This window comes from Mobula birostris, chromosome 26 (assembly GCF_030028105.1).
Source record: "Mobula birostris isolate sMobBir1 chromosome 26, sMobBir1.hap1, whole genome shotgun sequence".
In the NCBI taxonomy this organism is placed as follows: Eukaryota; Metazoa; Chordata; class Chondrichthyes; order Myliobatiformes; family Myliobatidae; genus Mobula; species Mobula birostris.
The window spans coordinates 14,643,891-14,668,118 of record NC_092395.1 but is presented as its reverse complement, the minus strand read 5'-3'; the positions used below and the strand labels follow the sequence as shown (position 1 = coordinate 14,668,118).

The 24,228-nt window shown below is 40.1% G+C and overlaps 1 protein-coding gene across 1 annotated transcript in view; it reads left to right on the top strand.

Annotated features, from left to right (window-relative positions):
* Positions 1 to 24,228, top strand: part of hcn2b (hyperpolarization activated cyclic nucleotide-gated potassium channel 2b) — a 161,939-nt gene that overhangs the window by 17,012 nt on the left and 120,699 nt on the right. The window contains exon 2 of the mRNA XM_072243884.1: positions 10,913 to 11,336. Within this exon, the coding sequence (XP_072099985.1) occupies positions 10,913 to 11,336 (424 nt within the window). The remainder of the gene's footprint in view (positions 1 to 10,912; positions 11,337 to 24,228) is intronic.

Sequence of the window (24,228 nt, the reverse complement as noted above, 5' to 3'; positions counted from 1 at the left end):
CTTCATGAAAATCTTTCCCATTAAATATTTTCATTCTTAAATCTCATTAAATCTTTAAGCACTGGTTTTAGATGCCCATCTATTCTGGTGGAATGGGAAGAACTTCCCTTATATCAGAATCAGAATCAGGTTTAACATCACTGGCATGTGTCATGAAAATGCCCATTCAGAAATCAGATGGCAGATGGGAGGAAGCTGTTCCTGAATCATTGAGTGTGTCCTTTCAGACTTCTGTACCTCCTTCCTGATGGTAGCAATGAGAACAAGACATGTCCTGGGTGATGGGTCTCCTTAATGATGGATGCCACCTTTTTGGCACATCGCTCCTTGAAGATGTCCTGCATACACTGGAGGCTAGAGCTCATGATGGAGCTAATTAAGTTTTCTACTCTCTGCAACTTTTTTCAACCCTGTGCAGCCAGTTAGAATGCTCTCCACAGTACATCTGTAGAAATTTTCAAGTGTCTTTGTCCTATTGAATCATAGCTGCTGTCATGCCTTCTTTGTAGCTATATAGATATCTTGGGGCTGGAGTACATCCTCAGCGATATTGACACCCAGGAAACAATTTTGATTAATCTAATTTTGGCTAAAATTCAAAGATAAACATGATTGCCTGCCTCATCAGGCATGGCTTCAAAACATTTGATGGGTTGGGTGATCTGCATATTTGACTCTTAAGCTCCCTTTAAATTTGTCAAATATGGAGGTTCCAATATGTAACCTTGGTTGGGGAACTGCAAAAGAACAAGATCTGAAAAACTGTAAAACTTATTAACCTGGATGAAGGTACAATGGCTCACAATACAACTATTGATACATTGGATCTTAGGCTCAGCAATCAATGAATAAGAGTTGCTGCTTTAGTGCTGATTGGATGTTTCCATCAAATATTACCAGTAATTCCATGAGATACTAAAACAGATGAACAGAAAAATGGTATCAAAGCACATATATTTGGGAAAAAAGTTAAACGCTTACAACTATGTGAGTGCCTTTGGCATGTGATCTATTTGCAATGCAGTTTGCTTCAAATTTCCTCAGATCAGGAAATGGGGAAAGTAAGCATCAGGAATGACCTTGTTGAAACACTTGGGCTAAATTGTTAGATCACTTCATGATCTGATGTAAGCTGCTTTCCCAAATGCCACTCAACACTCTTTGAATTATCAGTAGTTGAATGAAGAACAATTTTTGCACCAAAACATAATGCAGCGAGGACCTTCTTTCAAAGCTTCTTGGACAACATTTAGAATAAAAAATCCACTGACAGCAACAGACAGTGATAAACATTTTCCTGTTTAATTTTCAACTCCCTGTCACAATGGTAGGGGCATTTGGAGCAAGGGTGGACCCAAATGTAAGACACATCTTGTGAGGTTACTTAGATTTAGTTTATTGTTCGATACCAGGAGAGCTAGGCAGGAGCAGGAGTAGCGAACTGGACAAGGACTCAGGACTACTACTAGGCTGGGACTAGGGTTCTGGGCTAGGACTCGGAATTGGATCCCAGAACTAGAGGAGACATGAAGAGGCTACGGTATGGACTCCGAGCCCGAGACTGGGCAAGGACCCAGTACCTGGGTCTTGCCTCGGGCTCGGACCACAGAATCAGGCAAGGACATGACATGGGCTAGGGAGAGGAGGAACATGGAAACACAGAGCCTCGATCTCGGGGAGCAGGTACATGGAACCATGGACACATACACAGAACACAGAGTCGGGACCCCCTCCTTGGGTACAGGACATAGGGCCGGGACTCGCACACAGAACAGAGAGCCGGGACCCCTCCTTGGGTACGGGACATAGGGCCGGGACTCATGACCCCCCGCGGGGCAACGGCAAGACGGCCTGACCTACCCCACGGAGGCGAGGACAAGACAAGACAAGACCAACACGAATGAACACCAGACAGTACCTATCTAGCTCCGGTGATGGAACTAGACCGAAGTGCGGGCGGGGGCTGCAGACGAGAGCTAGAGGCGAGAGGGGCAGAGAAGGGATTCAGACAAGGGAGTAGGACAGGAATCACAGACCACCAGGGCCAGGACTTGACTTGGAGCCTCCGGGTAGTAGCGAGCTCTCAACTCGACCCGGGAACAGTAGACAGCGGTTCTTGATTCCCTCTGGCGGGTTAACTGACGGACCCACCTCAGTGAGGAAACTTTGCAGGCTCGCTTTGGCGAGGTAACTGGACAGGGTTGCTCCGGTGAGGAAAGGCGAATTACTGGCACTCGGTTCGGCGAGACTAGGCTTGCTCCGGCCAGATGACATTGGCACGCCGTGACTTTGCAGACTCTCCCACGCCGGACGGCTGAAAGCTGGAGACTATTACCTACCGGTTCAGCCGAGCATTAATTGCCTCTAATCACCAAAGTCGAGGGACACGGGGAAACAGGGAATCAACGGTCCGGATCGTAACATAAACAAGATAAATTTAAAGGGACCCCGATCCGGACCGTGTCACTCCCGGACACCACCTGGTGTACTATCACATTATTTTGAACTAAAAGGAGCACCAATCATGTTATTCAGGTATTTAGATTCACATTAGCACAAGACAATGAGTTCAGAAATTACTGCCACATACAATTGAGGCTGCAATAATAACTGATAATGCTGTCATGAAAGGTATCTTCATTTATTGAATGCCAGTTATTCCAGCTGATCCACGTTTTTAATTCAAGGGACTTCAGTTCCCTGTGACAGTTAATTTTGCACTGAGAATCAAAAGGTGCAAGGATAATCACAAAAAGTTGTTGGCCTTATTTCTAAAACTCAGTGCATACCCCATGGTCATCTATACGTGGGTACGCCAGGACTAGAAATAAAAGCTATCTACATGATTTTACACCAAATTAAAAAGAACATTGAGATCAAGGAAATTTACACATTGTGTATACCTACTTAGAGAACTATATTTAATGAGATTTTGTATATATATTTATTTTAAATGTGTAGTTTCAGATTGTCAATTTTAGTTAAACCATTTTAACCCCTAATTATATTATTCATAGGCGTTCGTCTAGTTACCTCAAGGTCGCTAGTTCAAGCCTCAGTTGTGGCAACGTGTTTGTGCCCTGGAGCAAGGCGCTTAATCACACATTGCTCTAGTCTGTGCGAGGAGTGGCGCCCCACACAGACTTCCAATCTGCGCCTTGTGAGGCATGAAAATGCCCGACGCAGGCCTCTCATGGTCTGAGTCGACATTCCCTCCCCTATATTATTCATGGAATAATTACATTTTTAAGTTAGACTTTATTTCATTTACAAGGTGGGTTAGAGGACCCCATTGCAAGGAAGTAACCACAAACATGATGTTTGCTGGCATAATAACTTGGGTATAGCAGCTGGTATTTGAACATGCTTTAACATTAGACCCCACTTAAAAGCATTGATGCTGCAACAGTAGACAGTTATTAACTGTTGTCTATATTTATTGCATATCTATATAATGGAAACTAGAATCAAATCTATGCAGTCAAACTGAGAGTCTTGTATTTTCTACTGTTTGAATGCAGCAAAGATGTCCATTGGTGTTCTCAGCTCCTGGCTATTTTTAATCAGTTATTTTAGGATTGATTGTTAGGCATAGCGAGCGATATTCATCACATCGGATTCAGCAGTTTGAGATGGGAGCCTCCGACTGATGGACAAGGCAATTTACAGTTCAAAGAACAGATGCATTACCCTCCTCTGTCTAAAATACAGGTACTTCATGCTCTTCAGAAAGAAGCCTGCAGATGTTCCACTAGTCTGGCCACTCTATATGAGCTTCGCCCGCAGTCTGTCTCTCCTTGTGGCGACCTTGCGGGCAAGGAGACACTGTCACCTGATCCAGTAGAGCCAGGGTACATTGGTGACCTTAAATCGATGGTGTCACCCACAACTTGTTAGAGATTTATTGCCACTTTGACACCACTGTTAACTGGAGTAGTTCTTCTTTGTGGCAGCATTATATCTACATTTTCATAATCATCACGGTTATTTCTTTCAATATCTCATTACCGCAGTTCCGATTGCGGACTGAATAAAATCTGACATTTGCATGTACTTTTCCATGAATTAATTGAAGCACTCACCAAAATGACTTCTTTCTGCTTACCCTCCATACCCTGTTCATTTACTTTCTTCTGTTCGGTTCCTTTCTACCTAGCATTCAGTTCATTCATAATTTAAAGAATTTAGTGAACTAAATAAATTAAATCAACCAAAATTGCAAAAGGAACAAGACAAAACTTAAAGACATGATATAACTGACAATTTGAATTAATGATGGAGCAAAAATACTTTGCATTGTATGTCTTTTTACTTGGATTTAACTAACCCTATCTTGATTTGCCCTTTTTCATGTAGTTTAAATGACTTGTTTATTCATTATTTTGTATTTCCATATTTCTTATTACTCTTTTCTTATTTTTATTGAGTTTTATAAGACCGTAAGACATAGGGGCAGAATTAGGCCATTCAACCCATTGAGTCTGCTCTGCCTTTCCATCATGATTGATTTATTTTCCCTCTCAACCCCATTCTCCTGCTTTCTCCCCATAACTTTTGACACCCGGACTAATCAAGAACCTATCAACATCTGCCTTAAATATACTCAATGACTTGGTGTCCACAGTTGTCTGTGGCAATGAACTTAGCTGTCCTTTTACCTTTTGTTTCTCTCCCATATCACCACTGTGATAATTGTACAGGTTATTTTTACATCGTTATAAATTAAGAAGTATTGCAGACTTTATACTGAAGCAATAAGGTCACCAGGGATTGCCAGTGAAATCACCCAAACTGTATCCAGGAATCATCTTTGGGAGGTAATTTCTCATGATCTTAGCTTCACAATGGTTGCATTTGATTGCCCTTGGTGAAATGTGAAATGTGAATAATTCTCAAATGGTTCATTCCAGAAATTAATTTATATTATATTAATATCAGCCTGGAGCCTACATGAGAGTTCACTCTTTGCTGGATTTAAATCTGTCACCTAGGCAGAGCAGAACTCTGCATATTTTCCAAGGAAGAATATCCATGCGTGCCCTTTCCCTAAACTAAATGTGATATGACATGATCATTCTGATAGTATAAGAGTAATATATCTCGTGGGCACGTGGCCAAGTGGTTAAGGCATTCGACTAGTAATCTGAAGGTCGTGAGTTCGAGCCCCAGACGAGGCAGCGTGTTGTGTCCTTGGGCAAGGCACTTAATCACACAGTGCTCTGCAGCGACACTGGTGCCAAGCTGTATGGGCCCTAATGCCCTTCCCTTGGACAACATCGGTGTCATGGAGAGGGGAGACTTGCAGCATGGGCAACTGCTGGTCTTCCATACAACCTTGCCCAGGCCTGCACCCTGGAGAGTGAAGACTTTCCAGGCGCAGATCCATGGTCTCGCAAGACTAACGGAATATATAATGCTCTATCTAAATTACATTTGAGATATTCTTGGTCTGCTTTAAGAACCCACTGTCTACTCTTCATTCATCTGGCTGAACCCTCATCCTATAAGGTTTGTAGGACCTTTGCATCTATTGTTGTCTGTCTATCTTGTATTTGTGCTGTGCACCTTCACTTTGGATTAAGGTAATTTGTAACATTGGCTTGGGCGGCGGTTAGTGGGTGGCGCATGGCATCAGCTGATGGTTAAAATAAAAGAATATAGTCACCAGTTTGCCTCCTTGGCAGCATAGGGAGGGGGTGAGTAGAAATTGCGTCATACAGTGCAATACTCCCTCACTTAGACTTTTAGTTTGGTTTCAAGTAGTTGCTATGATGTTCTCCATTATTCTGGATTTATACCTTTACCCAATTTCCATGTTCATGTTCCCATTCTTTTTGTTCTCTTCTTTTAAATGCTGTTTCTCTAATTTGCCATATATTTGTTTTCTTCATATTGTGTTTTAGTGCTCTAGGAGCCAATCATGTTATTGATATTATTGGAATTCAATACATGCCAACAATGCAAATGATTTTTTTAATATGAGTTTTAAGACAAATCTCATATGACTGCTCTACAAATTGATGGAACACCACCTCTCCTGTTCAAGTTATGTGATTCAGTTAAGGGAAGACAGATTTCATTTGTTATCAGTCCCAGATAATAAGACAAGACATTATTCTTAAATAAATATAGTAACATTAATAATCCTATAGCTAATAAAGTGGTCACTGAGTGTATGCTTGTGGTCTTCTACTGCTGTAGCCCATCCACTTCAAGGTTTGATGGGTTGTGCATTCAGAGATACTCTTCTGCACACCACTGTTGTAACACATGGTTATTTAAGTTACAGTTGTTTACCTGTCAGCCTGAACCAGTCCAGCCATTCTTCTCTGAACTCTGTTGTATTTTTGCCCACAGAATTACCACTCACTGGATTTTTTTTTGTTTTTTTACACCATTCTCTGTAAACTCTAGATTCTACTGTGTGTGAAAATCCTAGAAGTTCAGCAGTTTCTTAGAAACACAAACCACCCCATCTGGCACCAACAATCATTCCATGGTCAGTCATATCGATCATCCTTCTTCCTCATTCTTCTGCTTGGTCTGAACAGCAACTAAACCTCTTGACCATGTCTGCATGCTTTGATACATTGAGTTGCTGCCACATAATTGGCTGATTAGATATTTACATTAATGAACAGGTGTACAGGTGTCACTAATAAAGTAGCCCCTGAGTCTATATACTAATGTTAGCTTCATAAAATAGATGTATTGGCTTTGGATATGTTGCAAAAGAACATTGCCACATTAAGCCCTTATGCTAATACTCTGAGTCTGTCATTTAGATGTTTTAGACAAGTTCACATTTCTAATAAACTTCTATGTAATCAGAATTGTATACTTACCTTAGTTTTTTAACATTGTTAAAAATGTTAAGGGCATAAAATTCCCACCAGTAATTTATCTTACTTGGGCCTTGACAAAAGTAATACAATAAAATCATCACAATGACTAATTCAGTCGGGTGACACACAATCCACTGACAGGCACAGCTGAACATTTCTGCTCATGCTGTTTTTTTATAAATAATTTTCAATCCCAAAAACAAGTGGATGTAAAACGTGAGAAGTATTTTGTTCAGACTAATATTTTATAACATCTGTTATTTATTTAAGAATAATCTTACATAGAGAGAAACTAAAGCAACACACGCAAAATGGTGGAGGAACTCAGCAGGCCATGCAGTACCTATGGAAAAGAGTCCCACTGAAGGTCTCGGCCCAAAACTTTGACTGTACTCTTTTCTACAGATGCTACCTGGCCTGCTGAATTCCTTCACCATTTTGTGTCTGTTGCTTGGATTTCCAGCATCTGCAGATTTTCTCTTGTTTGTGATAGAGAGAAACTAGTAAGCTTTCCTAGTAAGAAATAAAATAGATTTAATTTTCTGTTGAAACAATGGAATAGATGTAAAAGAAGTTTAGACTGCAGTACTTAGTTAATGAAAAATAGTTGGTGTAACAGCTGGTGAACAATTACCATAGAAATTAAGGCATTGATAGTCGTTAAAGGAAATTGTTTACATGGGTAATCTTAGCAGTAGTGTGGATAAGAAAGATTTATCTGGATATTAACTAAAAGCAGACAAGTGGGACTCATTCATTTAGAAAACGATGTAATGCTGAGGTTTTATAAGGCAGTAACCTGATCACATTTGGAGTATCATGAGCAGTTTTGGGCACCTTATCTAAGAAAGAATGTGCTGGTGGAGAAGGTTCAGAGGAGGTTCATGAGAATGATTCCAGGAAAGAGAAAATCAACATATGAGGAGCATTTGATGGCTCTGGGCCTGTACAAGTTGGAGATTAGGAGAATAAGGAGAGAATCACATTGAAACCTATTGATAATTGAAAGGTCTCAGCAGAGTGGACGTTGTAGGGGTGTTTCCAATAGTGGGGGAGTCTATGTCCAGAGAAAACAGCCTCAGAATACCAGACATCCCACCCTGCAAAAACTCATTTCAGGGAGGTAGCACCACCATTTCAGGGAGGTAGCATCCACGCTCCCCCCCCCCCCCCCCCCCCCGTCAACCTGCAAGGGCGCATGTATGCGGAACATTTGATTATGAAAGAACACAACAATTTATTTGACACATATTGAAACAATTTTACACACACACACACACACACACACACATATATATATATATATATATATATATATATATATATATATATAAATATATATATATATTCATATATATTCCTTGTCAAGTATTTTGTTGGCAATCTAAATGCTAATGCAAATAGCTTTTCTATTTCTTTTGCAAACTTTCCTTGTACTGTGATGTGGCTCTGCTGAAAAGAACTGTGAAATACTTGAGCAGCCTTCCCTGCTATTAGCCTCCCTAATATATTGTGGTCCCTGATTATGTAATACTTTGTTTAGTCACTTTGTCTAATCTGTAAACCAATCTGTAATCTGTAAACTGGGTATATGCAGAAAATGTGACATTAAAATATGTACGTATTTATCATGGAGTCGTTTTTAATTCTATTACAACTTTAAGCACGTCTATAGGGAGTTTGGCCTCATCACGTAGGACATCAATAGAGTAGTTCCTTAGCAGTTAGCCAGCTAGTTTAAATAACGTTATCTATGCTAATGAACGAATGACACATGTTAAACTCACCTCAACATGTCTTTTACAGTCCTAACCCACCATGGGCAATAGAAAAGTCACTGTTGCAAACAGTGCAGCGAGCAATACTGTCATTATTTTTGACCCCTATTAGGCAGGGGTACACTTTAGTGTAGTCTGGGGAGAAGTGCGTTTTATATTTTCTTTTTTTGAAACACTCTGCCATGGCGGTGCAGGACACTAAACTGAACTGATGGAGAGACAGAGGTTGCCTGTAAAGCTCGCCCAGAGAGAAAACTGATAGGTCTACTTAGCACAAAGAGAGACCAATCAGGATACTCGTTCCCGCTCCCGCTCTCCCTCTCCCTCTCATTTCCGGGATATTGTATATAATTTGCAGACGTCAGGGAGCTGCTATTAATATACGGGAGATTCCCGGAACTTCCGGGAGAGGTGGGATGTCTGGAATACAAGAGGTGATGAGAAATTCCCTTAGCCTGAGAGTGGAGAACCTGTGGAATTCATTGCCACAGACAGCAAGTCATTTGGTATATTTAAAGTGGAGGTTGATAGGTTCTTGATTAGTCAGGACATCAAAGGTTACAGGGAGAAGGGTTGAGATGAATAATTAATCAGCTATGATGGAAAGACTCAATGAACTGAATGGTCTAATTATTTTTCTATGACTTATGGTTTTATGGAACTTGGTTGCATGGACTGAGGGCCTGTTTTCTATGTTGAGTTGCTTTAAGTGTCTCACAAATTGAGTGAATTGAGGTTTTTAATAAATTATTTAAAGTAATAAACTGAAGACAGTAAATATTATTTCACAGATATCGACACAGTTCTACCTGTAGAACTGGTGTTAATGAAATAACATGGCCTTGCAGGTGATTATTCATCTGCATTCACAAGTCCTTTATTCAGAGGAGAATCTACGTATGCCACTTAAACTGGGCATCTTTATTAAAGCAACAAATTAACTTTCTAAAGCATAATCATGTTTTGAAAATGATGTTCTGGATTTATTGCATTCAGTCTGTGATAATTATTTTATGCCAGGTTAACTTATCAAGGTAGATGTATTCAAACCACTAATTTTTATAGAATAATCTTTTACACCTAATAGTGTATCTCAATTCTCTTTGTGACAGTGATTTAGAATTCTTAAAAGGTAAATTTTATTATCAAAGTACATACATGTCACCATTACAACTGTGAGATTCATTTTCCTGCAGACAATTTTGGTTAGATGTCATCTAGAATGTGGGCAGTCTTTGCCATTACTCATATCACAGGTAAAATCACATGTTGTCATAGCAAAGGGTTTGGTAGAAAATGGTTGCTTCCACAATAACTATAACTCTTTACTCTAGCATCATAAAGGAGGATGATTGAATGAGATACAGTGAGAAGACATATTTCCTTTCTTAAAATTTATTAACATAGTCCAAATAATTTGCTATTACTAATCAATATTGTTTCTCACCGATATAAATAGCTAGAATGCAGAAATATGTGTGAGCTTTTTAAGTTTCTACTCAAAATGGAGAGTTTATGGAAGGAATGAGATTTACTGTGTGATTATAAAGGCCAAGTAGTAAATGAAATTTAATACCAGCAATGCAAATATTCCATCTGGAACAAAGATTGAACATCATGCACTTAAATCCAAAGAGGTTATGGTGAGGTTTAATAATAAAAAGCACAGACTTCATTTAAAGTATAGTACACAATTCTTTCACTACAGTCTGTAAGGGATGTGTCCTTGAGAGAAGCTAGTGAGGAGTAACAAGACGATGCCAAATGGAATATTTGAGAACTTTGACCTCAGCAGTTCAGAGAAAAGATGGTTAGAGTGAGATCTCATGTGTTTCTGAAAATATTAAATGACAAAAACAAATTAGATCAAATATTATTCTGTCAGTCAGGCCAATAGGACATGAGATTCAAGTTTAAAATAAGGGGAAGGAAAATTAAACAATGACTTCAGCATAAGATATTTTTTATTTGAAGAGTAACATATTTTGGAATGATCGACCAAGTAGCTTAATGAAGTTAAAGTGGAAATCAAACTGTATATAATATCAACTCATTTATTTCCATTACCAAAAGGATGGTTATAGAACTTGATTTTTATTAATATGGTGGAATTATAGATTTTCTAAAATATGATTGTTATCATTAGTTGTTTAAAAGTTGAAGTTATGAGATTCAATGATTCTCAAATGAATATTTACAGATTTTCTATTCCTAATGTTCAGATTTTAAAAGGATACCATGGTTTGATTTTTTAAGGCTTTTGATTATATTTTTATTTCTCTTTTACAGGTTTTACTGGGATTTCACAATGTTGTTGTTTATGGTTGGAAATCTCATAATTATCCCAGTAGGAATCACTTTTTTCAAGGAAGAAACCACAACTCCTTGGATTATCTTTAATGTTGTGTCTGACACCTTTTTCCTTATGGATTTAGTCTTAAACTTCAGGACTGGAATTGTTATAGAAGATAACACTGAGATCATACTGGATCCACAGAAAATTAAGAAGACATATTTAAAAAGCTGGTTTATTGTCGACTTTATCTCCTCAATCCCTGTGGATTATATATTTTTGATAGTAGAAAAAGGAATTGACTCAGAAGTTTATAAAACAGCCCGAGCTCTACGGATTGTACGTTTTACAAAAATTCTCAGCCTTCTACGATTACTGAGGCTCTCAAGACTAATTAGGTACATCCATCAATGGGAGGAGGTAAGACTATTTTCTATTGAATTCTTTTCAGCTCATATGTTCCAGTTTTCATACATATCTTTTCATACAGCTCATATGTTCTGGTTTTCAAGCATAACTTTAGTTCATATGTTCCAGTTTTCGTACATACCTGCAGCTCATATGTTTCAGTTTTCATACATAGCTGCAGCTCATATGTTTCAGTTTTCATACATAACTACAGCTGATTTTACAGTTTTCGTACATAACTACAGCTGATGTTTCAGTTTTCATACATAACTACAGCTACCGTAACTTAAAGTTGATGGGATGGAAATTGAATAGTACCAACTTTTCATTATAGGCTGTAGGAGTCATGCACCTGTTTTCTATCTGCTTGGTATTCTGTGATGCATGTTCAGTATGTTTATTATGGCAACTAGTCATGTGGGTCGGGGTGTGGTAAAAGCAAAGGTTTTAGTTACGTAGTAAAGCTTTGTTCTCAGCAGTTTAGTGTCGGGACTGCTGGACATCTTTTGCTGACTGCTTAACTTCACTTAATTACATTTGAAATTGCTTAAATCTACTTAAGTGCATTTAGTAACACTAGTTTTAGTTTCATAAGTTTCATCACTTCTCCACTGTATGTTTTGCTAGTTGGTAATAAAGGATCGAATATACTTCTTTGACTTTTTGGAACATTATTACTGAATTGATTGGATGACATGTCATACAAGGATAACTACCTGTGCGTCGCCAGCAGTAGCATTGGTTTGTTCAAGTTGCCATTACAGTAGACATTAAAAAATGCATGTGTTAGCAGGGAGGAAACCAAATCTACGTAAGCCCAACGCATAACTACATTTTGGTGGGGTACGTTGTTACTCAACACTGGTGACTGCTCATTACAAATCTGCCCATACAATCATACTTTATACTTTATACTTTATTGTCGCCAAACAATTAGAACGTACAATCATCACAGCGATATTTGATTCTGCGCTTCCCACTCCCTGGATTACAAATATTAAAAATAGTTAAAATTAGTAAATATTAGAAATTTAAATTATAAATCATAAATAGGAAATAGAAAAACTGGGAAGTAAGGTAGTGCAAAAAAAACTGAGAGGCAGGTCCAGATATTTGGAGGGTATGGCCCAGATCCGGATCAGGATCCGTTCAGCAGTCTTATCACAGATGGAAAGAAGCTGTTCCCAAATCTGGCCGTACGAGTCTTCAAGCTCCTGAGCCTTCTCCTGGAGGGAAGAGGGACGAAAAGTGTGTTGACTGAGTGGGTCATGTCCTTGATTATCCTGGCAGCACTGCTCCGACAGCGTGCAGTGTAAAGTGAGTCCACGGACGGAAGATTGGTTTGTGTGATGTGCTGCGCCGTGTTCACGATCTTCTGCAGCTTCTTTCGGTCTTGGACAGGACAACTTCCATACCAGGTTGTGATGCACCCTAAAAGAATGCTTTCTACGGTGCTTCTATAAAAAATTAGTGAGGGTTTTAGGGTACAGGCCAAATTTTTCTCAGGAAGTAAAGGCGCTGGTGGGCCTTCTTGGCAGTGAACTCTACTTGGTTGGACCAAGTCAGGTCATTTGTGATATTGACCCCGAGGAACTTAAAGCTTTTGACCTGTCCCACTCGCGCACCACCGATGTAAATTGGGTCGTGCGGTCCGCTACTCCTTCTGAAGTCAACAACCAATTCCTTTGTCTTGCTGATGTTGAGGGATAGGTTATTGTCTTCGCACCATGCCACCAGGTTCTTAATTTCCTCTCTGTACTCAAACTCATCATTACCGGAGATACAGCCTACAATTGTTGTGTCATCAGCAAACTTATATATTGAGTTTGATGGAAACTTGGCTACACAATCACGGGTGTACAGTGAGTACAGCAGAGGGCTGAGTACACAGCCTTGTGGGGCACCAGTGCTCAGAGTGATTGTAGAGGAGAGCTTGTCCCCTATTTTTACAGCCTGGGTCCTGTCTGTGAGGGAGTTGAAGATCCAGCTGCAGATCTGAGTGCTAAGGCTCAGATTCCGGAGCTTAGGAATTAGTTTATTTGGAATGATGGTATTAAAGGCAGAGCTGTAGTCAATGAAAAGGAGCTTTGTGTATGAGTCTTTATTCTCCGTGTTCTAAGGAGGAATGTAGGGCCAGAGAGATGGCATCTGCTGTTGACCTGTTGCTCCGGTAGGGGAATTGCAAAGCATCGAGGTTGACCGGTAGACAGTGGTTGATGTGTGCCATAACCAATCTCTCGAAGCACTTCATAGCAATTCATGCCAGAGCCACAGGTCGATAATCATTCAGGCATGCTACCTTGCTCTTCTTCGGCACTGGGATTATCGCTGCCTTCTTAAAACACTAGGGGATCTTAGACTGAAGCAAAGAGCAGTTGAAGGTGTCAGCAAACACTCCAGCTAGCTCGCTTGCACAGGCCCGGAGAACCCGTTCTGGGACGCCATCTGGGCCTGTCGCCTTCCTTGGATTTATCTTCAGGAAGGCCCTTCTAACGTCCTCCTCAGTGATGATGAATCTGGATTCCACCAGGTCCGGTTCATCCGGAGGGAGTGGGACGCTCCTCTTCTGTTCGAATCTTGCGTAGAATACGTTAAGTTCGTCAGGAAGAGAAGCGCCACAGTTATTGATATTCCCAGACTTTTCTTTGCGCCCAGTGATCTCATTTAGACCCTGCCATAGTCTACTGGCATCCCTTTGGTTAGCCTGGGCTTCCAACTTGGCTCGATATTGCCTCTTGGCGCCCTTAATGGCTTTCTGGAGTTCGTGCCTGGATTCCGTGTAGCGACTGGTATCCCCGGACCTAAAAGCCGCAACTCTAGACTTTAAAAGGGACTTGACCTCATAATTCATCCAAGGTTTTCGGTTAGGGAATACCCAGATCGTCTTGCAAGACACACAGTCCTCCATGCATTTCCAAATAAAGTCCGTGACAGCTGAGGCATACTCATCAAGGTTAGCTGCCGAGTCCTTGAATACTAACCAGTCCACCGATTCAAAGCAGTCGCGGAGGACCTCATCCGTTTCCTCCGTCCAACGCGACACTACTTTTGACACCATGACCTCCCGCTTCAGTTTCTGTTTGTAAGCTGGGAGAGGAGTACGGCCTGATGGTCTGATTTTCCGAAGTGAGGTCGTGGGACGGAACGGTAGGCATCATTGACTGCTGTGTAGCAGTGGTCAAGTATATTCGGGCCTCTAGTGGGGCAGGAGACATGTTGGTATAACTTTGGCGCCTTTCTGAGGTTGGCCCGGTTAAAGTCCCCGGCTGTAATGAACAACGCCTCCGGATACCTGGTCTCAAGTTCACTGATGTTGGCATACAGTATGTTCAGAGCACACGCCACGTCCACCTGGGGGGCGGAATGTAGACCGCTGTCAGTATGACCGAGGTGAATTCCCGTGGCAGATAGTAAGGACGACACTTCACCGACAGGTGGTCCAGGTCCGGGCTGCAGGAGCTTGTCAGTGCCACTGTGTCTGAGCACCACGCAGTGTTGATTAGTAGGCAGACACCACCTCCCCTCGTCTTGTCCAAAGACGCCATGCGGTCCATCCATTGGATCGAAAATCACTCCGGTCGGATGGCACAGTCGGGGGTGGCAGGGGAGAGCCAGGTCTTGGTGAAACAGAATACATAGCAGTTCTGCATCTCCCTACAGTAGGTGAGTCTCCCTTTAAGATCATCCGCCTTGTTCTCTATGGCTTGCACATTAGCTAGTAGGATGGTGGGCATAGGGACTCTGAAGCCCCTCAGCTTCAATCTGACCAGCAGCCCAGCTCTTTTCCCACGCTTCCTCGGTAAGTAGTGCATCTTTCCAGGTTTCCATCGATGCAGTGTGTTTAGAAATCATTTAGAAATATGCATGAACTTTTTGCATAGTTGACCTAATAAATACAAAATTCATAAAAAGAGCAAATGCTGAATTATTGCTTGGCCTTTGTGAGTAAGGAATCCAAACCAACACACACAAAATGCTGGCAGAACTCTGCAAGTCAGGCAGTATCTATGGAAATGAATAAACTGTCAACATTTTGGGCCCAGACCCTTCTTCAGGACAGAAAAGGAATGGGAAAGACGCCAGAATAAAAAGTTGGGGGGAGGGGAAGGAGGGTAGCTAGAAGGTGATAGCTGAAGCCAGGTGGGTGGGAAAGGTAAGTGGCTGGAGAGGAAGGAATCTGATAGAAGTGGAAAGTGGACCATAGGAGAAAGGGACGGAGGAGGGGACCAAGGGTGGGCAGTGATAAGAAGAAGTAAGACACCAGAATGGGAAATAGTAGAAGAGAGGAAGGGGAGGGAATTATTTTTTACCCAGAAGGAGAGGTCAATATTCATTCCATCAGTTTGGAGGCTATGCAGATGAAATATAAGACGTTGCTCTTCTATTCTAAAGGTGGACTCATCATGGCACAAGAGGAGGCCATGGACCGACATTTTGGGATAGGAATTAGAATTAAAATTCCACTGGGAAGTTCTGCTTATGGCGGATGGAGCAGAGGTGCTCAACGAAGTGATTCCCCAATTTATGAAGGTTCTCACTGATGTAGAGGAGGATCACTGCACACAATAGATAACCCCAGCAGTTTCACAGATGAAGTGTTGCCTCACCTGGCAGGACTGTTTGGGGCCCTGAATGGAGGTGTGGGAGGAGGTGAATGGGCAGGTGTAGCATTTTGGCCGCTTGCAGGGATACGTGCTGAGAGAGAGATTAGTGGGGTAGGACAAATGGACAAAGGAATCATGGAGGGAGTGATCCCTGTGGAAAGTGGAGAGTTGGGGGGGGGGAGTAAAGATACTTTTGGTGGTAGGGTCCATTTATAAATGGTGGGAATGATGTGTTGGATGCAGAGGCTCATGGGCTGGTAGGTAAGGACAAGAGGAACTATCACTGTTAAGGTGGTGGGAAGATAGGGTGAGCACAGATGTTCTGGGAATGGAGGAGATGTGGATGAGGGCAGCAGCAATCGTGAACTAACTACAAGTAAACATATCTTTACCCTCCCTCTCCCTGCTTTCCACCTGGATAGCTCCCTCTGTGATTCCCTTGACAATTTGTCCCTCCTCACTTATCTCTCTCCCAGCACTTATCTCTGCAAACAGTCAAAATGCTACACCTGCCCATTCACCTCCTTCCTCACCTCTATTCAGGGTCCCAAACAGTCCTTCTAGGTGAGGCAACACTTCACCTGTGAATCTGCTGGTGTTGTCTATTGTGCCAGGTGCTCCCAATGCAGCCTCCTCTACATTAGTGAGTCCCGTTGTGAAACTCAGGGATCACTTTGCCAAGCAGCTCTGCTCCATCTGCGGAAAGCAGAACTCCCTTGTGGCCAAACATTCATGTTCAGAGATGTCAGTCATCTTGTGCCACGATGAGACTGCTCTCAGGGTGAAAGAGCAAAACCTTATTCTCCAACTGGGTAGCCTCCAACCTGATTGTAAGAATATTAATTTCCTCTTCTGCTAAAGAAACTCCCTCCCCTCTCCTCTTCTTCTATTTCCCATCCTGACATCTTTCCTCTTTTCACCTGCTTATAACCTCCTCCCCACCCCACCCCCAGCCCCAGGGTCTCCTACCCCTTCTCTTTCTCCTATGGTCCACTCTCCTCTCCTATCTGATTCCTTCCTCTCCAGCTCTTTACCCTTCCTACCCAGCTGGCTTCACCTACTGCCTCCCCCTCCCCCCATCTTCTTATTCTGGCGTCTCCCCCCTTCCTGAAGTCCCGAAGCATCGACTGTTCATTAATTTCCACGGATGCTGTCTGACTTGCTGAGTTCCTCCAGCATTTTGTGTGTGTTGCTTTGCATTTCCAGCATTCTTGTGTTAAGGAATACAAAGTTAGTGGCATGAAAAGCAAATGTTGAAATATTTAGCAGGTCAGTGTGGAACAATATTAATGTTTCAGAAGATGAAGAAGTTTTAAGATGCAAACAAAACAACAGAGGGCAGAAAAAATGAATGGAAAGGCCTGTAATAGAGTGGCAGGCAGGAAGGTTTAAGTTAAAAGGCAAAAGAGAGTGTTAATATATGAATTAAAGAAATAATAACTCTTGGTTATTCCTTAAAATGTTATTGCTTTAAGTGTAGTCTAGAAACTTGAATATATAATGTACTGTAGATTTTAAACTTTGTAGAGTGTTGCATAGTTGAAAATATCATCTTTCAAATTAAAGTGAGACATTTTTCCATCTCAAATGGATAGAAAAGATTCTGCAAAATTGAGAGATCAGACGTTTCAGAGAAGTACTTTCTGTTAACGCAATCTCACTAAATCAAATAATCAGATCATCTCTTCCATGCATTATGTGAGACCTTGCTCTAAGTACTTGTGCTACTGTTTCCTACATTACAAAAGTGACAATATTTAAAGAAATATATACAATGCTTGCTTTAAAACAATTTGTGATTTTCAGATTTTGAAAAGTGCTATGTAAATGAGTGTTATTTTAATAATGTCTTAAATTTCTGTTATGCATCACCTTACTTATATCATACAGTATGCTCATAGATATTTCCTAACCAATGCAGTATTTCTGAATCTAGCTGTATCCGACACTATATGCAAAGCACTATGAGGTAAGCCATAAAAACCATGGAGACAACGTTAGAATTTTCTTTAGCAAGTACTTGTGCTCACGATGTAGAGATTTTTAATCGCTTTTTTTTTTGATTATGAGGACACGCAGTCCTCTTTTATTGTCATTTATTAAGAAGCATGCGTTAAGAAGTGATACAATGTGTATGATATCACAGAAACACAAGACAGACCAAGACTGAAAAATTGACAAAAACCACATAATTATAACATATAGTTACAACAGTGCAAAGCAATACCGTAATTTGATAAAGAACAGACAGACCACGGGCACAGTAAAAAAAAGTCTCAAAGTCTCTCAAAAGTCCTATCATCTCACGCAGACGGTAGAAGGAAGAAAAGCTCTCCATGCCATGAACCTCCAGTGCCGCAAGCTTGCCAATGCAGCACCCTGGAAGCACCCGACCACAGCCGACTCTTGAGTCCGTCTGAAAACTTCGAGCCTCCGACCAGCTCTCCGACACCGAGCACCAAGCACCATCTCTGCCGAGCACTTCGACCCCGTCCCCGGCAACAGGCAAAGCCGAGGATTTGGGGCCTTCCCCTCCGGAGATTCTCAATCGCACAGTAGCAACGGCAGTGAAGCGGGCATTTCTGAAGTTTCTCCAGATGTTCCTCCGTGCTTCTCACGTCTGTCTCCATCAAATCAGGATTGTGCACGGTACCCTATTTAGCAAATACAGATGGCATTCCAGAGCGGCCGCGCGCGCTGCGTCATGCCGCTGTCTTCTCCTCCCCTCACATTTACAATTCATTTCAATATTCATGATTTGCTCTGTCAACTAGTAACAAAACCATTCTATTTTTACATTTTCCTTGTAATGTAATTTTATTTCCTTTATGTTTATGCTTAAGGTCAGCATAGATTTCCTTGAAAAAAGGGAAAAAAAGACCCAAATGAAGATCTTCTGAGCTATATTACTATATTTTTTATAATCACATGAATACTATGAGAAGACTATTGGTTTGTGTTCTTGGCAACACAATGATTTTGTCGGCTACTTGGTCCCAAAACGTCGGCTGTTTATTCATTTCCATTGATGCTGCCTGGCCTGCTGAGTTCCTTTATTAGCTTGTGTGTGTTGCTTCCGATTTCCAGCATCTGCAGAATTTCTCATTATTTCTTCAAGTTAATTATGAATGTTGTTTGAATTCTAGGTTAAATTAGGAGTTGTTTAGCAGATGTTGAGAATTAGCAGTTGGTAGAATACTAGCACAGTATGCAAAGTTATGTTTGTTTCATGTTTCCTGTGCCACAGCTTCCATTTGTAAGCTGAGATTAAAGGTGAAGATGATCATTAAAGGTTAGGAAAGTTTTGGTACAGTGGATGGAAAATCAAAGGAGGCACATGGGACTCCATAGGAAGAAGGCTCAGAATTTAGACGTAATGTGCCAAAACTGCAAAGCACTTTAGAAACAATAAGGATTAAACATTAAAATATATAGGGTTGTGTAGACCATAAAATATAGGAGCAGAAGTAGGCCATTCGGCCCATCGAGTCTGCTCCACCATTCAATCATGGGCTGATCCAATTCTTCCAATCATCTCCACTCCCCTGCCTTCACCCCATACAATATGATGCCCTGGCTAATCAAGAACCTATCTATCTCTGCCTTAAATACACCCAATAACTTGGCCTCCACCACCACTTGTGGCAATAAATTCCACAGATTTACCACCCTTTGACTAAAGTAATTTCTCCGCATCTCAGTTCTAAAAGGATGTCCTTCAATCCTGCAGTCGTGCCCTCTTGTCCTAGAATCTCCTACCATGGGAAATAACTTTGCCATATCCAATTTTTTCAGGCCTTTTAATACTTGGAATGTTTCTAAGAGATCCCCCCTCATTCTGAACTCCAGGGAATACAGCCCAAGAGCCGTATCCTGGAAATAGATATTAAAAATTTAAATCACTGTTTAAGCAGCATTTGTGTAGATAAAAATACGTGTCAATACAGGTTGAAGTGCAAAGCCACTGATTTAAGAAGTTGTGACATTATTTATAACAACTTTTTGAATTATTTACTTTCAAGTTGGATTGACACTGCAGGGTTTCCCAACCTGGGGTCCATGGACTCCTTGCTTAATATTATTAGTCCATGGTGAAAAAAAGGCTGGGAACCTCTGATTTACAGAATAACATAATATTTATCGTATGTTAGACGATAAGATATAGGAGCAGAATTAGGCCATTTGGCCCATCAACAATCGTCATTTCATAATGGCTGATCTACTTTCCCACTCAACCCCATTCTTCTTCTATATCCTCTTATGACCTTCGTGCTTTAGGGAAAAATATTCCCAGCTGATCTACTGTAGCTTCCTCTTATAACTTAATTCCTCAAGTAATATCCTTGTGAATCCTTTATGCATCCTTTCCAGCTTAATGACATCCTTCCTATAGGTGGGAAATTAAAACTGTGCATAATACTACAAGTGTGATCTCATCAGTAGCCTGTACGTCAAAGTTAAAATATTATCACAGTAAATCAAATTTCCCGATTATGAGTAAAAGTCTGACTGAAAATGCAGCCCACTGTTCGGTCTGCTGAATGACTCATTTGACTTCTTAGGATATCTGAGGTATAAGTGTATTCCTATAGAATTCCATTTGCACCTAATTCCATTTGCGTTGTATCAAGGGAAGGCTGACCCATTTATTAAGTAAATAAATTAAATAACAGCTCTAAATTGCCTCTGGCCAACAGAAGGCAAAGCCGGAATGGAGCTCATCTTTTTTTGCAAACCTGACATTACCTTTAACAATTTTAAACCCTTCTGATGCTTTGAGACATTTAAAAACTTGGAACATTTAAAAATATAAAATTATCAACATTTAAAACTATGTATTATAAAACATACAAAATACCTAGAAATAATTAAAAATATTAAGTCAAAATTTTTTTAAGTAAGGTACATTCACCTTTATTTGAATTAGCTATGAATGCAATGAATCAGTAGGCTCAGCTAGTTATCACTTTTATTTCCTAGTCAGAAGGTTGTTATTTCAAGTCCTACTCCAGAGACATGAACAAAAACACTGAGGCTGATTGTATAGGTCAGAGCTAAGAGCCTGGTGCACTGACAGAAGTAACTTATTTCAGATCAGCTACTAAGTTGAAGACTTCCAGTGGGGAACAAAACTTTAATTGAAGCAAATGGGAGGAGAGCTCATACCTAATTGCCTGCTCAATACTCCCCCCCTCAAATGAGGTTACCAACCTACGTTGCTTGGGCATGATTACATACAGTACTGTGCCATAGTCCTTGGGCACATAAATATAGCCAGGATGCTGGAGACTTTGGTGCAGTACTGTGTGTGTCAACGTGGAGCAGAGAGTGAGTTTGTAAATCTGGTGAGGGCAAAGGACGTCGAGAAGGGCAAGGATGGAGCACCATGGGAGGGGTGTGTAACATGGCAGAGAAGGAGTGACAGGGGAGGGGTTGGCATGGGTGTAGACACACCCAGCCTTGATACACCAAGCACGGCCATTTGATTTCAAGCAATCAGTACTGGTGAAGGGTCTTGACCTGATGCATTGTCCATTTCTCTTCAAAGGGAAAAGAAAGTTATTTTTTAAATAATTTCTTTTAATGTCTTTAATTACTTATATTGGTTTCAAATGTTTTAAAAATAATTTATTGAAATATATCTTGTATTTTTAATTATTTCAATATTAATAGGTTTAAATGTCTGTGAATGGCAGAGACATTTAAACATTAATAATTACTCTGACATTTTTGGGTGTCAAACTTGGAACTTTGAAGCTTCAAATCAGCAAGATTGGTCTTCAAAGTTGGGAGAAGCACCCTCAAAATCTGACCCATTGTCCATTTAATATCTACAAAAATTTGAAAAGGGAGTTGAAGACATATGACCTGTAGTGGGAAACACCGGAGAACATTTGTTGACAATTATACTTATTCATCTAGAAACATAGAAAATAAAGGAAAGATGGATTATCCATAGCAATTTAATTTCTTCATCTTCTCGTTGTGTTTTGTTGAGTCATAATAGAAAATCGTTAACTGTCTAAACAGGAGCTGTTTATTTTTTATTGTAGATTGAAGTAGTAGCTGACACTTAGACATTAAAATGTTCATTTTGTAAAAATCAGAAGATTTAGTTGGGGGAGGAGCTGTGGAAGAAATATTGGTACATTCACCTGGTGATTTTTTTTATACATAAGAAATTGCTTACTTCCTGTTACACCGCTGCTGTTTAAGGCAGCAATTAAGGTTCTCCATCTCTGTCTGTCCATATAAGAAATATAATATTAATAACTGTCTTCCATTATTAAAAATTGCATAGCATGTATCATTGTGTGGAAAATTGATATTTGTAATTGTAACTCTTAATTACAGAAATCCTAGGATATTTTGTTTTGCATTTGGTTAATACGTATTATGAAATATGGTCACCTGAGATATCACTGAAGAATAGATGATCCTATCAAGTTGCGTGGGATGATACGCAGTGGGACTTTAGCAGATGGTGCCAAGTTCCAGAAGGATGATTGAGCACCCTGACACATGTATATGATACTTGTACATCTACAACAGTGCTGTAGAGAAATCACAAGATCTTGTTTTACTTCTTTATCTTCCTCCCTTTTAAAATCATGACCGATCCTATGCATCAAATCCATTTTCTCACTCAGTTCCCAAAAGCCTTGATTTCTTTAGCTTCCAATTATCTTAGTCTTAGAGCTTATAACTGAACACCCAAGACCAGCTAGGTCAGAACCTTGGAATGATATACAACCCTCATTACAGACCTATATGTTTGATTTCAATATTGACTTAGGAATCAAGAAAGCTGCCTCTCAGCCTGTTTATCCTAGTCTTATTGGTAAGGTGGCCTCTTTCAGTGCAGCTAATAATAATAATAATAATATATAATATTATAACATCAATAGTAATATCTACAACTGGCATTACCCCAAAGTCTCTACATAATATTATTAAACAATTAGGCCTACATAGCAATATTTATGTAAATCTTCAGAAAGCTACAATACTGAACCCCACTAGAATAATCCGAAAGTTCCTAACAATTGAGAAATGAGAGTGCTTGGCTATGCCTGTACCTCAGCTTTACCAGCTCCAGCTGAGAAAAAAAATAATGTATTTGTAGAACATTTTTCATACAGATGATGTAGTTCAAAGGGCTTTACAATGGGATGAAGTGAAATGAAAATAAAATAGAATAAAAAATAAGAACAAAAAAAATAAACATTAAAATTCAGGACAAAAGGCAAGGTTAAATAAATAGGTTTTGAGCAGGTGTTTAAAGTGTCAACTGAGTCCGCATCCTTTATAGTTTTAAGTATTGATTTCCACTGTTTAGGACTGTCATTCCAAAAAGCTGACTTGCCAATTATCTTCAGAGGGAGAGTGTTTAAGTTTAACGGACCGGTGGAGGAAAATCTGAGAGATTGAGCAGGATTATGAAATGAAAATGATTCTGTGATGTACTTCGGTCCCATTAAGAGCTTTAACATCAAGTAAGAGAATTTTAAAATCAAATCTAAAAGATGCAGGAAGCCAATGCTGAGTAGGTAGGATGGGAGTGATATGTTTCCTGGTTTTAGGTAAAAGTCTAGCAGTGCATTCTGAATGAGTTGAATTACTTTATTATTTAACTAATACAGCTGTACCTATTTCCAAAGAACACAGGTAGCTGATTTCACAACAGATGAAGCTTTCCAGTACCGTCTGAGGCAATCAATAGAGATAGGCCAGACCATGGTCTAACTGTTTTCTAAAAAACACAAATCAGAAATATGGCTAAATGTTTCAATAACCAATAGATATAAGGAAGTTGTCCTTCAATTTATTGTCTATGTGTAACTTGTAAAACTCAGCCAAAGATCAGCACAGGCCTAGAATTGACGTCAGTGAGCTTAGCTGTAATGGAAAACATAATCTCAGAGATGGAACAGTAGTATAATCACAAATTTAGCAGTAATTCATAATTACATTTCAAATTAGATTGACCAGACTTCTGGAAATTGCAAATTGCAGGAATTGCAATGTTGGTTTTTAATTGTAAATATGTAATACATCCTTCAATTAGGATTTTGCATCCAATACCTACACAACTATTTTCAACTGAAAAGCACTATTTTGTTTTGTCGAACCTATTAGTTTGATATTTTTCTAAATACTACTTTGAAGATTTTGCAGGGGGAGTTGAGGACAATTAAAGAGGTTTTACTTATAGAGGAATTTTATATTGAATTCTACCACTTTATTGATGGATTAAATTTTACTCTGAAGCGCAATGGTATTAAAGGGTCATCAGGTGG